At 54.7% G+C, this 17,390-nt stretch overlaps 1 protein-coding gene across 2 annotated transcripts; it reads right to left on the reverse strand.

Moving 5' to 3' along the window:
* Positions 1-2,630: 2,630 nt before the first annotated feature.
* Positions 2,631-11,450, reverse strand: ZNF629 (zinc finger protein 629). Of its 2 annotated transcripts, XM_061209550.1 has the most exons (3): positions 11,301-11,450; positions 8,686-8,793; positions 2,631-8,531 (listed from the first exon to the last, which is right to left on the reverse strand). In XM_061209550.1, the coding sequence occupies exons 2-3, from the start codon at positions 8,756-8,758 to the stop codon at positions 5,998-6,000; spliced, it is 2,607 nt and encodes an 868-aa protein (XP_061065533.1). In that variant the 5' UTR covers positions 8,759-8,793; positions 11,301-11,450; the 3' UTR covers positions 2,631-5,997. The 2 variants fall into 2 exon arrangements, with proteins under 2 accessions (XP_061065533.1, XP_061065534.1); XM_061209551.1 differs by lacking the exon at positions 8,686-8,793.
* Between the last annotated feature and the right edge of the window lie 5,940 nt (positions 11,451-17,390).

Consider the following 17,390-nt stretch of genomic DNA (forward strand, 5'->3'; position numbering starts at 1 on the left):
TTATCAGAGGTCGCACCTTCGCTGGGGCTCGCGGACTTGTCCGCCTTCGGGCTCCACCTGGCGCCCAAGGTTTCGGCGAGGCCGCAGCGGTTGGACCAGGTCGGACCGGAGACGGAGACGCGGGCTACAGTGACTTCCGGCGCAGGGCTGGCGGCAGGGGATGCGCTCGCCGAGGCGGGAGATGGCATCTGGCCGTCGAGGAAGTGTCCGTGGCCCCCGGCAGTGGTGGCCAGGGTGAGAAAAAACGCAGCATATTGCATCATAGAGATGCCGCCTGGCTCTGAGAGGAGCGCTGCGCCCTGGAGCGGGTCGGGGTCAGCCAATCTTCTGTGAGCACTACCCTCTTTCCCGGGAGTCATCTCCACGTGGGCTCCTTAATAAATGCAAGTGACTGCAACACCTCCCCAAATATCTCTCCTGGGCTAGTCTCCATATCCAGAAGGGCTAAAATCTCTGAGTCCCCATGCTTAATAAAGTAGGCACCAAACCACTTTCTCAAGCTCCAGACCAAGGGAGTGGGATAAAAATCCCAGAATTTGTGGGAGGAGCAAGCACTGATGCTGCAGGAAGAACAGAGTAAACTCACCATAAACGTTGGTTTGCAATGAGCCTGCCCAGTGCTGGGAGGATCTGCCTTAGGGGCTGGTCAGGCCCTTCCACTCAGGATGTTTGATCCCTTACAACCCCCAGTAACCTCAGTGGCTGTGTGATACCCTGGGCCCTTGAGATGGGCAAGCCAAAGCTCCTCCTGAATCTTGACCTTGGCTGGCCTCTGGGGGTAAGCAGATGTTTGGCCTCAGTGGCAAAGTTACGTGTTTTAGCCAGAATTAAGGCTACTGTCTGTGATTGGCCACAGGGTCCAGGGGAGCATTTGACATTAACCACTCTCTTTAAAACTTCCCTTGGGCCCTGTGGTGCTACACTCTCCTGCTTTTCCTCATACTTTTTATCTTCTCATGGTCCTCCTCCTCTACCTATAAGCTAGACCCTCTCCTTTCTACTCTACTGCTCTCCCTGGGTGTGTTTATCCAGGACCATGGCTACAGCTAGGCTGCTAAGGCCCAACTCCTCCAACCCAGTTGTCTTTCCTGAGCTCCAGACCTGGTAAATCACCATCATTTGTGGCCAGGGTTGGGGGAGGGGGATAAGATCATGTCACTCTCCTTAACACCCACCCGCCCCACACCCCCCGCCAATGGTGCCCTTATTCCCAAGTTACTCAAACAGGATGCTCTACACTCCAGGCTCTGCTCTCTCCCTTTTCTCAATTCCCACTCCACTATGCTCTAAGCCTACACCTAACTGTTATGCACCCTCTATCCCCCACCACACCCCTGGCTCCTACACTTACTATTTCCTGTTCCTGCAGCCCCCAACCTTCAGGTCACTTCCTCTGCCAGTTTCCTGACCTTCTGCTGTGGCAGGTACCACGTCTGGATCCACAGCCCCTTCTGCTAAGTATGAATCAGTGTGCTCCAGTGTCTGTTCTTCCCCTGTAGTCCCCTCACTTTGCTGAGGATCCTCCTGTGCTGAGGTACCTCAGTGTCCCCAGGGAATATAGAATAGCCTTCATTACTCGCTTCTACATGAAACGCAATTCCCTCCTCTTTCCCCCTTCCCCTCCTCTCTTTCCCTCTTCCCCACCGCCCCCCCCTTGCTTTCCAGATGGAAAAGGGGAAGGAGAGACAATTGAGTCTGCCTTGGGAGTCTGGGTCAGAGAAGCACAGGGAAGGTGGGGAGACAGCTTCCTGGCTGGGGCAGGGGCCCCCAGCAGACTGGGGCAGAGGCAGGCAACGGGTCAGAGCAAGTATTGACCTCAAGCAGCCACTCAGGGGCCATGGCCAGGTCTAGGCTCAGGAGATAGCGCTGAGGCAAGCCTGCAAGGCGGATTCAGCGGAGCAACCCCTGCCTGGCCCAGATAGTGTGGAGCCCAGGCCAGGCCCACGCAGGCCCAGCGGTGGGGGAGGAGAGGCTTGGTTGGGTGCAGAGCTTGCTCCTGGCCATTCTGGTTTCCCTCACCACCTTGCAGTAGATCTTAGGCAAATGGCTGCCTCCTGTTAGCCTCAGCCTCTCCACACGTTGGGGGCTCATGGGCTACATCCTGAGAGTGAGATGACGAGCCAGGTCTCCACCCACCTCTCCCCGGGGTCTAGGAGGCTCTGGTCCAGAGGAAGGGCTGGGCCAGGTCCAGGACCCAGGCGAACCACGGGAGGTGGCTGCCGGCTTCTGGAACTAGAATCTTAGGCACTTTGCCTTGTGGCCATCTGGGGAGGGTGCGGGTGTTGGGGCCCGAGAGGCCTCCCTGGGGCAGCACAGCTGGACCCGAGTCAGCCAGTGCCAGAGTCACCAGGCTGCCACCCAGAAGTCGGCATGTCGTGCTGCTTGGCTCTGCCACCTTCTCAACATATTTCTCCCCCTGTCTCCCAAGGGGGCAGATTTTAAAACTCCATAAACCCTCAGGCTCCCACCAGCAAGCTCTGGATGGGGATTTTAGGCCTCTGGGAAGAGGGTTGCAAGGGCGGCCTGGGGCTGGGCTGAGCTTTTGAGGTTACACATGGAAGCTGCCCTGGGAGAGGACGGGCTCTCTCAGCTGGCTCTAGGCTTGAAAGAGAAGACAGAAAACACCTGGGAAATCTTATTCCCTTTATTCTCTTCAACTAATCAACATGACCACCAGTGACACAACACTGTTATTGACACACAACACTCAAAAGTGGGGCCTCTCTTCACTCCAGGGGGACAAGTCAGGTGAGTGGGGCTTCCCTCATGGGGGCAAAGGAGTCGGGGCTGCTCACCTGAGGGGCGGGTGCCATGGAACCCACCTCTTGGTTGTGATGGTTTCGAGTTGCCCCACCATTCAGGATTCATGCCCATGCTCCCTTGTGACCTCCATATCCATAGCAGTTTCAAGTTTCAGCCTAAGCTCAGATCAGTTTCTACTCTCCCCTCTGCTTTCACCAATGACGCTGTGACCCTGTGTCGCACTCCTCCACTGAGGGCACTTCTTAAGAGTCAGGCTTGCGTGGAGTTGAACGAGAGGGTTTGGCTACACTCTGCCTTCCAGACCCAGTTCTGGTGGGAAAGTGCCACGACCCCTGGGCCTTGGCCTGAGCTGGTCAGAGGGACTCTGGACACTGCCACCTCCCCCAGCCTGTTCCCTGCTTAGTTCCTCCCAAGATGTAGCTTGCTCTGGGAGGAAAGTACCCAGCTAAAAGAGTTTGGGGAGGTGGGCAACAGAGAACAGGTCACACCCCAAAGGTCTCTGACTCTGCCCCCTTTCTTGCTATGAAACCCCAGACCCCAACTAATTGTGTCCACATCATCCATTCAGTACCGGAGCCAAGACCCATGGCCCTCACCCTACAACATGCGAGCATCCTACTACGTATGCTACACCCTAGTCCTCACTTGGCCTTCAGTCGGCCTTTGACCACACTGACCATCTTCCCCTGGACTGACCCTGGAGCCCCAAGGGCTCTCCAGGACCCTTCTGGAGACAGATTCCTCAGACCTGTTTCTGAGAGGATCTGCTTCTAGCTTTACAAGGGGTTTGTCTCTACAACTGAAGTTTCTTTCTTGCTGCCATCTTACAGGGAAAAAAACCTGCTTGGAGAATCATCTCCTCTTCCTCAGTCTCAGAGGGACACCGCCTTGGTCCATGCTGTCAGTAGAGGCAGGCAGCCTTCTTCTCCCCTCTTGGTGGTGCTCTCTGACCTGGCACTTGGGTGGGGTGGGGCTTTATGCAGGTGTTAACAAGGGTCTCCCCGTAGTCATCCAAGGCCTGCCTTTTCCTTCTCCCCAGCAGGCCTCGCTTTTTCCTCCTACAGCGTTCTAGATTTCGATCTTTGAATTTGAGGGTCATCCCTTTGGGAACAGGATAGACGAAGGGTGAAGGACTTTCACCTTTTGAACTTTTAGGTAGTGGAATCAGAGGCCTCTTCCACAGGTTTGTAGGAAGCTGGGTCACCCTCTCCAGGGATGTGACTCCTCACCTGGCATCTCAGTCCTCTTACTTCAGGACCACAGTGCGTTACTGGGGCCAGCTTGGGGTCAGTGGGCACTTCCTTTGAACCCAGCACTGGACTGAGTCCTCTCCTTCTTCAAGGGTATCCAGGGTTAGGGGATGGGGTTCTCGTTACGGATATTTCAAGAGTTTTCTCTCTTCAACCATTTTAGAAGAAAACCGTCTGTTTCCCCTGCCACACACTCGCAGTCATGTGAGCGGGTTTGGCTGGGTTAATGAAAGTATGTCACTGTGTGTGGTGTGTGAGGACTGGAGACAAGCCTGGCCGGGGGGGGGGTGTTTCTCATCCTTCCATTTCCCTCTGAAGGTTTCTGGCTAAGGAGGAGAGGAGCCAAGTGGGTGGAATCTGTCCCTTTGCAAGCCCCCAGTCGGGCTGGGTTGTTAACAACCTCAGAGGGCTCCAGGTACCAGGGTGAGGTGGCCAGGTGGTCGGGTCTCCATATACTCTTCAGGGACCCACGGTCCAGTCTGTGGGGTGTTTGGACACCCATCACAGTGTGCAGGCTGGCTTGTCCTGCCAGCAGCCTTGCTAACAGCTCAGATGAAAGAGTGAGGTTTAAAATCAGGTTGCTGTCTAATCAAAGCTCTCTATTCTGTCAACTTGCTGTCCCTCGTTGCCACAGAGAGCCCACACATAGCTCTCTTGACTTGGAGAAGAGAAGTCTGGGGAGGATTTAACCACACACAGGCCTTGAGTCTCTGAAGGGCTTTATTCTTTGGAGGTCGACTAGCAGCGGTTCTCCCTCTCCGACTGAGGACAGAATTTGAGGAAATGGGCTGCCACTGCAGCAGGACTGGTGGCAGTTAGATTTCAGGAGAAGCCTCCTGACAGTGAGACCTGAGAACGTGGCAGGAGGGACCCTCCATCCCTGGAGGCCTCTGAGAGTAGACGTCCCCAGCTGGGCTGGGGAGAGGGGAGTCCTGCCTGCTTTGGGGGTGGGGGGAACCCTGATGGCCTGAGCTGGGATCTGCTTGCACTTGCAGTTTAACAAGCTCCTGGAGACAGGGAAGACTGGGCAGCCTGGAGTTTGTTGGGTTCCATTGGAACAGTTTCTCCACCTTGGTCTGCTTTCCTCAAAGCACTCTAACAAACCCCCTACTCTTCCTCCCTAATTTTTCTGGTCTCCTTATACTTAAAGCTTTTATGCACCCCAAACTTCAGCCTTTAAAAAGGCTGGATATTTTTTTCCTTCCCCATTTTTGGGTTCTTTCTGATCAGGAATTCCACGGGCCTCTTCCTTTCACACACACAATCATCTAAGACTGCCCTCGTACCCCAAGGAACCCCCAGTGTCCTGAGCTACACCTTCTCTTCCTAGTTCCTGGGTCATTTCTCCTCTGTGGATCTGAGGGCTCCTCATCACTTATTTTTCTCCTCTGTTTTCTTCCTTTTCTGGTTCCACCCCATTCCCGCGCTCCTCCCCAGACGAGCAGTTTCCTCAGTGTAATTGTCCACGGCTCTGGGAGAGAGGTTCCCTCCCATACTCCAAGGGGAGAGAATGCTGTGGAGCAAGTTCATGGGAGGTTCTTCTATACCTTCTAAGGGTCACTCCTCCCAAGTCAACGCCATTGTCATATTCCCTGCACTTCCTTGACCCTATAGTTTCACAAGGATTTCAATACAGTTTTATAGGGTTGTCTAGAGACATATTGGGACCTCTTCCTACAATTAATAGGGCTTTTATCCACTATGGTTTATAGGGTTTTTCTGCTACAGACTTAAAGGGCTTTTTTTTCCTACGTATTTATAGGGTTTCTAACCCAACAGTTTTTCTCTACTGCCTTATAAGTGGTTCCCACCAACAATTTTAAAGGGTTTCTCATCACTGATGTAAAAGCACTATTTTTACCCACCATTCTTTATCCTCTGCCTCTCTACAATCTGATAGAGTTTTCCTCCTTTCCCCACATAATTTTTGGGGAGATCCAGTGTTCCTCTCAGGAGAGAGAGGCCCCTGGTCTCCAGACCCATTTCACAGGGTGACCCCTGGGTGGCAGCTCCTATGGAGGAGGAGGGCTGCGACTTCTGTGAAGCCGTCTCCACACTCGGGGCACAAATAGGGTTTTTCTTCCAAGAGGGTTTTGGGGCTTCCGCCTTCCCCATGGCTGCTGCTCTCTGTGGGGACGGGGGCTTCCTCCTCACTTTCCTGGCTTGTGGACAGGGTGCCTGGCTCTGGGAGGGGGTCCTCAGGTTTGGGGGACTTTTCTTGGCTATGGGTCTCCTGGTGCCGGATGAGGGCTAGGCGATCGAGGAAGGAGGCCCCACAATCTGAGCAGCTGTAGGGTCTGGCCCCCAGTGGGCTCCTGAGGTGCTCCAGGAGGACCGAAGAGCTCTTCCCCAGCTCCGGACTCTTCTGGGGTTTCCCGCCGGCGTGGACTTTCTGGTGCAGCAGCAGCTCGGAGCTGAGGCCAAAGCTTTTTTTGCATTCGGGGCATTTAAAGGGCTTTCCACTTAGGAAGGGACTGGGCCCTGCCCCTTCCCCTAGGCCAATCCTATAATCAGGAAAGAGAAAGGGCTTTTCGTTGCCGTGGGTGAGCTGATGTTGGAGGAGCACAGCGCGATCCAGAAAGCTTTCTCCACAGTGGGAACAGATGTAGGACTTGGAGGACAGCAGACCCAGCCTTTGGCTGAAGCTCTCCTGCCCATCAGGCATTTTAAAGGGCTGTCCTGGGGGGTCAGCTCTGCCCTCCGCAGCACCTGGATAGGAATTTCCTCCAAAAGGGAGCCTGGGGGGTCGAAACTGAGGCGGCTTGGGGGCGGGGTGTGCAGGGAGGCCATCTGAATTTTTGTAGGGGTTTTCTCCAATATGGATCCTCTGATGCTGCATGAAAATGCCCTCGTCATTGAACCCCTTTCCGCAGACGAGACACTTGTGTGGTTTGGCTCCGGGGGGTGGGGTCAGCAGGGCAGGGTCCCCGAGCCCCAGGAGGCTGTCGCCCTGAGCCCTTCGGGCGGGGGTCTTGCCCCTTTCATGGATCACCCGATGCTGCTCCAGCTCGTGCGCCTCCAAGAAGGCCTTCCCGCAGTCGGAGCACACGAAGAGGTTCTCATCCATGTGGGTGCGCACGTGCGTAATGAGGTTCGAGCTCTGGCTGAAGCTCTTGCCGCACTCGGGGCACTTGTAGGGCTTCTCGCCCGTGTGCGTGCGCCGGTGCTGGATGAGGTGGGAGCTGCGGATGAAGCTCTTGCCGCAATCGGAGCACTTGTAGGGCTTCTCGCCGGTGTGGATGCGCTGGTGGCGGATGAGGGTGGAGCTCATGATGAAGCTCTTGCCGCAGTCGGCACAGATGTAGGGCCGCTCGCCGCGGTGGATGCGCTGGTGATTGATGAGGTTGGAGCTGACGCTGAAGCTCTTGCCGCACTCGGGGCACTTGTAGGGCCGCTCGCCCGTGTGCGTGCGCTGGTGCCGCAGCAGCGTGGCGCTCAGCGTGAAGGTCTTGCCGCACACCGGGCACTTGAACGGGTCCTCGCGCAGGTGAGTCCGCTGGTGCTTGATGAGGGTGGAGCTGTGGCCGAAGCTCTTGCCGCACTCCAGGCACTCGTAGGGCTTCTCTCCGGTGTGCGTGCGCTGGTGCTGGGTCAGCTCCGAGCTCTGGATGAAGCTCTTGCCGCACTCGGTGCAGCGGTACGGCTTCTCGCCGGCGTGGATCTTCTGGTGCTTGAGGAGGTTGTGGTTCTGGCCGAAGCGCTTGCCGCACTCGGGGCACTTGTAGGGCTTCTCGCCCGTGTGGGTGGCCTGGTGCTGGATGAGGTCCGAGCTGCGGTAGAAAGCCCGCCGGCACTCGCCGCACTTGTACGGCTTCTCGCCCGTGTGAGAGCGCTGGTGCTTGATGAGGTTGGTGCTCTGGGTGAAGGCCTTCTCGCACTCGGTGCACTTGTAGGGCTTCTCGCCCGTGTGCGTGCGCTGGTGCTGCACCAGGTTGGAGCTCCAGCTGAAGCACTTGCCGCAGTCGGGGCACTTGTAGGGCTTCTCGCCCGTGTGCGTGCGCTGGTGCTGCACCAGGTGTGAGCTCTGCGTGAAGCTCTTGCCGCACTCGGAGCAGGTGTTGGGCCGCTCGCCTGTGTGGATGCGCTGGTGTCGCAGCAGCTTGGACCACTGGCTGAAGCTCTTGCCGCACTCGTTGCAGATGTAGGGCTTCTCGGCCCCGGAAGGGCGGCCTTGCACCAGCTCCCGCAGGCTGGGCTCGTTGGCCGGGACCACCGGGGGGCTGTTCCAGGTGGTCAGAGTCCCCCACTGCCAACTGGCCTCACAGGCCTTGGTCCAGTCAGATGGGGTCGGGACTACCTCGGGGGTGGGGGGGTCCAGAGGGGTCTGGTGGTCTGAGGGGTTGGAGTGACCCAGCGGGGCCGGGGGGTCCTGGGGGACTGAGGGATCCTGGGAGGGTGTCTCCAGGGGCATCTCTGGTGGGTCCTTGAATTCTGGACTCTGAGTTGGATCTCCCAAGATGACCTCCTCCCCAGAACTTTCCTGCTGAGGGCTCTCCTCTTCGTTCCCACTGTCGGCACCTACAGAGAGAAAGGGAGTCTCCAGCCCCCATTTCCTTTCAGAACACGGGCTGAGCGTCACTTCCCTCCCCTGGGTTTCCCCCAGAGTCTGCGCCCCTCCCTGAACTGGGGCCACTGTCTTGTCAGGACCGCAGTCCCTTCTTGTGTCCCTCACCTCGATGAGCATCGTCGGGGCTCAGCTCAGGACCCTGCAGATCAGGGCCCCACAGCGCTGCCTCGGGCTCCATCCCAGAACTCAGGACTGCCCAGTGCTCCAGGGACCCTGGGGAGGGGAGGGGAGAGAGCACACCATGGGAGCTGACCTCCCACCTTCCTTTACTCCCCCAGCCCCACTTCCCCACCTGCCCACCCCCCCAGCCCCTATTTCTCCTGATCTGAACTGCAGTCTCCTACCTCCCCATTTTTCTGGGCATCAGTTCTCACCGCGCCCATCCCCCTCCTCCCCCCCCCCGCCCCCGCAGGCCAGATTCCTGCTACAGATCTTCAGATCACAACTAAGCAAGTAGGTGAATTTAAGAGTGTAATTAAAAGCTCATCAGTCATAACCCTCTGAACCCAGACTGGGGGCTGGAGAGGTATTATCTGACACCCACAGGGGAAGCAGGCTCTCACCCTACCCCTCTGATGCCCAGAGGCTGGGAAACCTGTTATTTTGCTAATCAGAGGAAGTTCATTAAAGACTCTAATTTTCCTCCTTAATGGGGCTGCTAATTGGGACCAATAAACTTTCCTTATGAGCCCCGTAGACAACCAAGACTGCCTGGAACACTTAAAGAGTTAAAAAAAGAAAGTAACCACCCTGATTTCCCTGAGGGGACAGGGCCCTCCAAAAGACTGGGGCACTTTCCCGTTATCCAAGCACAGAAAGAAGGTCGAAGCTCGGGCCAGAGGTAGGGAGAGGGGGCAGTTTAAAGCCATCGGGGGCTTCTGCAGGAACTACCTTGAGAGGGAATTGGAAAGGAAAAGAGAGACGGGATGAGTGTGTGGAGACCACCTGGCAGCTGACAGCTAGCTGACACAGTGCCTGCTGTGCTGTCCTCATCGTCTCACCCGATCCTCCCCACAGTCCTGTGAGGAGACCCAGGAATCAGGTTGTCCATTTTCCAGATTAGGAAGTCAATGCCCAGGGAGATTTCTCCAAGGTCACAGGCTGGGAAGTGGCAGAGCTAAGACCAGATATGCAAGGCTCTGTGTCTGGCTTGTCGCAGCCTCTAAGAGAGGGAAATGACCTTGAAAGTCATGTGAAACTCATAAACGTGGGCAGCTGGGGAAAGAAGCTCAGACAGAGCCTGCTGGCCATGGGAACGGGATGGAGAAATTCCTGGGATCAAGAGGTTTCCCTGGCTGTAAAAGGAGGGGTTGGATCCTGACAATCTGTAGCTGTGAACTCGAAACAGAGTACTGCCCCACTGAAGCCTTCCACTACCACTGCCATCCTGGTACCCCTTCTTCTAATCCATCTTCTCTTTCGTTACTGCTGTATCCCATCCCTAACACGTAATAGGTGCTCAGTAAATTTTGAATGAACGAAAGATGAATGAATGAGATGCCCCTTACTCCGAGAAAACCTGTTTGGTCCAATGCCTTTAAAGGGGATGGCAGCAGAGGAGCAGGAGTTCAGAGTAAAACATAGGCAGCTGTCACTTCAGAGACAGTGATATGATTCCATGATGAGGGAACAGGGCCACAGGAGCTAAGTGCTAGGAGGAGAACTCCCCACAAAGTTTAGACCCTTAAGAGAGACCCTGGAGAGGGCCTGGGCTTTGAGTGGCCATGTGGGATGACCACTGTGTGTATGGGGGCGGTGGTGCAAGGACTTGTGAGAAGGCAGCAGGGTGGTGACCAAAGTGAAGCAGGAGCTAGCTGAAGCCTGCCAAACAGCAGTAGGAGAGAGAGGACTTAGATGTTAGGAAGTAAATGAATTTCTTCCTCTCCGCAGCTCCTTAGGCTATGAGAATCCCCCACCCCCATCTGTAAGTGTCTTTGGGAAGGTGGAAGCAGGGACTTCTGCCAAGCTGGGGGCTGCCTGACTATGTTGAAGAGGCCTGCTGTGTTTGCTGAGGACAGGTAAGAATTTATGTACCATGATCGTCTCTCGAGAAATTCAAACTCAGCGGTCCAGGGTAGAAGGGAAGGGGTTAATGACAAGGCCGACATGGAGTATGAAAGTGGGGAGACCGAGGGAGGCAAGAAGTGCTTGGGCCTGCAGCGGCCTCGACCTCAGGCCAGCCCCACTGCGGACGGAGGGAGGGAGGGAGGGAAGGAGAGGAGGAGGCTGCCTCACAGAGAGGTGTGGAGAGCGGCCCAGGGTGACCCTGACATGGAGGCAGCCGCGGGAATACAGCCACCCTGGCCCCGGCCCCCCGACGCCCACACCAGCCCGGACCCTGGACTTCTGCTCCAGCCGGTCCCCACGACCCTCCTTCCGGCTCCCAACCCCGAGCCTGGCATCCTCCCCTCCCCCGCCCGGGACACCCAGGATTCCCGGCTCTCCCGCGGCGCCCCGGCCCCCGGCCCGCCAGGCCGAATTCCCTCTTCCCAGAATGCTCACGCCCTCCCCTCCCCCACAGCCAGACCCTCGCGCTCTTCCCAGAATCCTCGGCCCTCACGGCCCCTTCCCGGCCCCCACCCCTAACCCGGGCGGCCCGGGGGCGGGGGAGGGGGCTCAGTCCCGCGCCCGGCCCCTGCCTCTCGCGCCCCATTGTTCCCCGGCGGCCGTCCCGGGCCCTCCGGGCCAACCCCCCGGGAACCCAGGCGCCCCCAACTCACGGCTCTGGGGTCTGGGAAAGGCCGGAAGGCAGAATCCAGCCCCAGGGGACTTAACCCCTTGAATGCCCTGCCTCGGGGGGCGGGCTAGATGCCGAGGACTCTGGGGTCCTTCTCAAGGGGTGATCCCAGGCTGAGGACCCGGGGACCAGTTCAGGGTGACTGGGACGGAGCAGGAAGTGACCCCAGCTTCCCGGGCCCCTCTAGCCTGGAGTCAGAGCATCAGCTCTATGGGATTTAACCCTTTGCCTCCCACAGCCTGGGAGAAAAAGAGGACGGGGAAGCAGGGAGGTGGCTGAGACGACGCCCCTCTCTCCGTCTCCAGTGGAAGCCGGTTCTCGGGGGACCCCAGATACCAGTGAGGGGCTCCGGATTTCTGGCCACCCTCCATTTCACAGGGGCTCCGCCTGCCGCTCCCAGAAAGCCCTATTTCTGATTTGTTGGCTGCTGGTCTCCGGGGCCTGCCTTTGTTGGGACTCAGACCCCGGCATGGGTCCTGGATGCCTGGATTGTGGGGTGGGAGCCAGGTCTGGCAGGACAGACCTGGAGACGGAACATCCTACAGACCAAAAATGGCTTAGGTGAAATAAGAAGTCACAGCAACAAGCATTTGGGCTGAGGGGACCAGCGCAGCCAGGAAAGATTTGTGGCAGCCTGTGTCCCTAGCCCCAGCCTCACTGGGAAATGTGTGCTGGCCCCTCTTCCCCAGTTAGCTCCCCTCAGAGGAGGAAACTGAGGCCCCGTGGTGGCAGGAGGGAGGAGGGCAAGAACGTTTCCCAGTAGCTCCAGGGGCACCCAGCTCAGAGCAAGAGAAAAACCCTGGTGGCCTCAAGTCCAGGTTTTCTAGGCCCCCAATTTTTATAGCCTTTTTCTCTTTTCCTCCTCACCACAATCAATGATTATCCCCATTTTACAGGAGAGGAAACTAAGGTGTGAGAAGTGAGGGAACGTGCTTAAGACCATGCCATTATTTCAGTTTAACACATTGGTATATGGAAGCCTATTATTTCTGGGCACTGTGGGGAACATAACGGCAGGGAGACCTCGGAGCTGAACAAAAATTGCGCTCTCTACCCTCAAGAACTCAAGGGGTTTGATTGTGTGTGTTTGTGTGTGTGTGATAAACACAAAGGAATTACAAATCACATTCACAGAGAGAATGTGAAAAGGGCTATCTGTCCAGAGATGTGAGGGAGTGAGGGGAGGAACAAACTGTCAGAAATTGCTAAGGGGACGCAACTCCTCTGGGCCTACATCTGCGGTTTAGAGAGTGTGACCAGCAGAAGAGGCCCTGCTGGCCCTGCCTCTGCTCCTTATCAGAGCTGTCTCCTTCCACCTTCCCTAGCAGGCATATCTCCATCTTATCCTTGGCTTCTGTCACCTTTGACACCTCAGTCTCGCCTCAGGGCCTTTGCTCCTCCTGGTCCCCCTTCCCCTGCTCTGTTTGTCGAAGCATGTATCACCTCTGGCACTGCCTTCCCCTCCCACACACACAGGGGTTAAGATCAGCTCCATCAGGGCAGGGGCCTGGCCTCTTGTAATCACTGCTGTCTCCACTGCACCTAGAACAATAACTGGCAGGTAGTAGGCGCTCAGTGCGTGGAATGAAGTCATCCTCCTGCCTCTTCCATCTGTTTCTGGATTAATCCCTAGGCTGGACAGATGGGGCAGAGTTGGGCAGAGCCTCCACTGCACAATCACATTCGTTCCCAGACATCCCCACTCTCCCCTTTGCTCTGAGGGACAGGTGAGAAGGAGGCCGACTTGGGATCAGAGAGGCTTGTGGGCAGATCCGGCCCTCAAGGCTCTCTTCTGCCCTCCCAGGGCTGCAAAAGCCTGACCTGGCCCTGGGCAGTAAGTCGACACGAAAGCTGTACCCTGGAGGCTCACAGAAGAGTTGAATTTGGCCTACAAGGTTTTGGGGTTTCTTTTTAAACTGAATTAATTGCCACATTTAAAAATTGGTACATTTCATATAAAAATTCAAATTTTGGAAAATCCAAAGATGTGGCAACATCACCCAAATTTTCACATGGCAACAACTGGCTGGGCGGTAGCTTCCTTCTTTAGAGGGGCACTGGCTTTCCAGTTTGTCACAGTACTTGTCACTCCTCTTGTGTTCCCCAACCGTGAGGCTGAAAGGTGGTTTCAGTATATTAATCATCTTTCACTGTTGATGCTCCAGCACCCACTTAACTGTAGCTATTGATTCTGTACCCCTTGATCTGTGTCTACCAGGTTCAGAGTAATAAATAGGAGGATGATGTCTGCTGACGTAGTTCCTTTGATTATTCACTACGTGCTGGGCACTATTCCAAGGGTTTACGTGTAGTAACTCCATGAACCTTCAAAACAGCTCATGAAACCAATATTATTATTATTTGAGGATAGAGTAAGTCACTTGTACACAGCTTACTAGTGACAGAGATGGATTCAAACCCAGGCATGCTGACTTCAGAACCATCAGGGCTCAGGTTGGCTGCGTGTGTATGTGTGTCTGTGTGTGTGTGTGTGTGTGTGTGTGTGTGTGTGTGTGTGTGTTTCTGGGACCACAGGGTAAGCCTCTCAGCCGCGCCATTCTCTCCTCATCTTGCTCCAGGAGCTGGAGAGAGGAATTGGGAAGGGCAGGGCACTCCGGGTGGGCCAAGCCATTTTCCAGAAAGTTTCCTGTCCTGCTTCCAGGGAGGCAAAGGGCGCTCTGACTATAGACGACAGTGTGCTGTCCTGTTGCCTATAGTCAGCTGGCACAGTGGCCATGAAGGAGACCCTCCTGGCAGGGGGATTCCTGGAAGGATGAGGATTGGATTGACTCCCTGCCTTTCATGGACAACCCACCACCATGTTCTTCTTGGTCACAGCTCACGAGCCTCCCACATGGCCCCTTAATACAGGGCCTTGTGCCCTGAGGCCCAGGTTGCTTTGAGAGCAGTGAGGTCCTGAGGTAGATCCTGATCCAAACCCTGCTCCATCCTCACTGCCAGTATGATCTTGGGCAACTCACTTTGCCTCTTGGAGATTTAACTTCCTCTTCTTTGGAAAGAGGATGAGCCTTGGTTTCCAAGGGACGGGAGGGTTAAATGAGATGATGCAAGAATTTGGAGCTGACCAACTCTAGCCAGGTCTGCCTCAGTCTTCCTCATCAGAGGGCACAGCCCTCAGCCTGGTGGGCAGGAGAGCCAGGAGTCTGGAAACCATGTCCTGAGTAATCTGGGAGGACTTGGGGCCACGACTAGACACTCCAATCCCCTGCTCTATGGATGGGGACGCTCTCAGGGCAGGATGCAAGGACTGGGAAGGTGAAGCCGGAGGAGGCCACTCACCTCACCACCCCAGGCACCTTGTCACCAGGACAGCTGTCTAACCACCGGCAGAAAGGCTGCCAGACGCTGCCACCAGGAACAGATGGGGCCTTCTTCCCCAGAGATGTGCATGCCCACAGGGAATATTGGGAGCTGCTATTCAGGAATGTGGTCCTCAAATGTGGGACAAGAGCTGGGTCTGGGGACCTGGGAGGTCCCTTCCACCTCTGAGAGTCTGAGATTCCAGACTCAGGAACTGCTCAAGAGCCAGTGTTGGCTCCTAAGCCTTGTCACAAAAAGTCCTTCCCTCCTGGTGCCTCCCGACCACCGTGTCCCCTAAGGCTCAGAACCAAGTCCTTCCTTTACATTCTCTTCCTCAGAAATCTCCTGTTGCATGTGGTCAGTTCCAAATCCTTAGCTGTTAGCTGCCCAGCTCTGCCCCGTCCTCAAAGCCTTAGCTCTTTCTCTCCATTTGCCAAACAGACCCGTCCACTTCGCCCTCATCCCAGATTCGCCGACTCCTTTTCCCTACACAATACCAAGCCTGGGGGGTGCCATCTTCTGTACCCCTTAGCCAGTAGGTCCTCAGGCCTATGGCACCCCTGCTGAGTCCATCCACCTCTTCCATCCCCCTGTCCCAGGCCACTGCAGCCCCCTGGTTCTCATTCCTGAATTACCACAGTGACTTTCCAGGCGGCTGTCCTGCTTCCAGTGTCCTTCACTTCTCCCTGCCCATCTGGTGCCCATGGGTCTCCCCAAAGGCACTGCAGTGTTTGCCCTCTGAATGACTCCATGGTCCTCATTCTCAACAGAGATGGTTTGTTTGTTTTTTTAATTTTTGGAAATTACAGAACTTTTCTATTTTTATAAAGTTAAAATAACTTTGATTAAGTTACTGAAGACCACATATATCATTGCATAAATAAAATTAACTTAGGGCTTCCGTGGTGGCGCAGTGGTTGAGAATCTGCCTGCCAATGCAGGGGACACGGGTTCGAGCCCTCGTCTGGGAAGATCCCACATGCCGCAGAGCAACTGGGCCCGTGGGCCACAACTACTGAGCCTGCGCATCTGGAGCCTGTGCTCCGCAACAAGAGAGGCCGCGATAGTGAGAGGCCCGCGCACCGCGATGAAGAGTGGCCCCCGCTTGCCGCAACTAGAGAAAGCCCTCGCACAGAAACGAGGACCCAACACAGCCAAAAATAAATAAGTTTAAAAAAAAATTCAATAAAATTAACTTATATATTAAGTAAATGTGTATATTCTATATATATATAATACAAATGAAGAGAAACGAAATCTTTGTATACTGTGTTGAAACCAAATATTTGCATTAAGGTATGATCTGAACTAACTCTAATTGCTAAGCTTTCAGTGCCTCAGTTACCACCTCTGCAAAATGACATGGTCGCTCAGATGTTCTCCAACCACAAGAGTCCGACTCTGTGAATAACTTTTGTGTATATCTTGACTATTCTGGGGAGTTTGCATAAGTACCTGGAAGTAGTTGCTTCTGGGGAGGAGAACTGAGAATCTGAAGTAAGAGCGAGACTTAGCTTTGTAATCTTTTGTTCTGTTTGATGATTTCCAATTTAGAGAAAAAGAAAAAACAAGCACTTTTTAAATGGCAAATATTTAGAGTATAAGGTTAAGAGTGGAGATTGTGGGATTTAAAAAAAAGTTGATTTCCTTTTCAGGTTTGTACTAATCCAAGTCAGATTAAGTCGATTCAACTGATTTCCTACCCATATGTGACGCATGGACTAACCTTCTGGAGAGGTTCCCATCAGCCCTGGGAACAAATGCTCTGCTGGGGCCTAAGCAAGGGAAAGGAGGCTGAAGACAGATGGAGGAGAGTATTATATTATCACACACATTAAAATGCTTTTAAAAAAATCGGGAAGCTCTCAAAAGCTTGAAGCCTGATTCCACCATTGACATCCCTCAAGGAACCTAGAACTGTGCCTGTAGAACAGTGAAGTTCAAACCCCTGGAGGGCCTGGCCCTATCCTAACGCAGCCTTTCTGCCTCCCTCACAGGTAATCCCCACCCTCGCACGTACCAAGGGCTCCACCCCACCCATCCCCTGACAGAGTAAGGGCTGTCCTGCTTCTGGGCCTTTCACCAAGCCCTGACTCCCTCCCCCTCCTCTAAAGCGCTTCCCCTCCTCCTGTCCACGTAGCTGAGTCTGGTGTGTCTGCAGGGTCCTGACCAAATACCAGCCAACTTAAATCTAGGCCCTGATAGTAGCTCACATTGAGTAAGCATTTTACAACTTACACTTTCATTCACATGAAGGCATTTGTTTCTACTGATACCTTTGAGAGGCAAGTATTATCATCCTCTTTTTACTCACGAGGGAATGGGACTTCAAACAAGTCAGATAACATGTTCTAGGCCACAGATCAACTGTGAAATCTTGGGATCTGGGGGTCTTGGATTTCCCAGCTTTAAGACTCGGCTTCTCTCCTTCGAAATCCAGCTAAATCCTACCTCTTCCTTCCCTGACTACAGTGTCTCCTAGATAACTGCCCTCACCTTTGTCTGGGTCTGACCTCAGGGATTCCTAAGTTCTACTTAACATCTTTGCCACATCCGGGTACCCACTGTACTATTATTTATTTGATATTTTTCCTTCAATTTGACTCATTTTTCTTTTACTTTTTTGGCCACAGTGAGCGGCTTGCGAGCTCTTAGCTCCCCGACCAGGGATCAAACCCGGGCCCCCTGCCGTGGAAGCACAGAGTCCTAACCACTGGACCACCAGGGAATTCCCTGACTGATGCCTTCTGAC

Source organism: Eubalaena glacialis, chromosome 13, assembly GCF_028564815.1.
Source record: "Eubalaena glacialis isolate mEubGla1 chromosome 13, mEubGla1.1.hap2.+ XY, whole genome shotgun sequence".
Taxonomy (NCBI): domain Eukaryota; kingdom Metazoa; phylum Chordata; class Mammalia; order Artiodactyla; family Balaenidae; genus Eubalaena; species Eubalaena glacialis.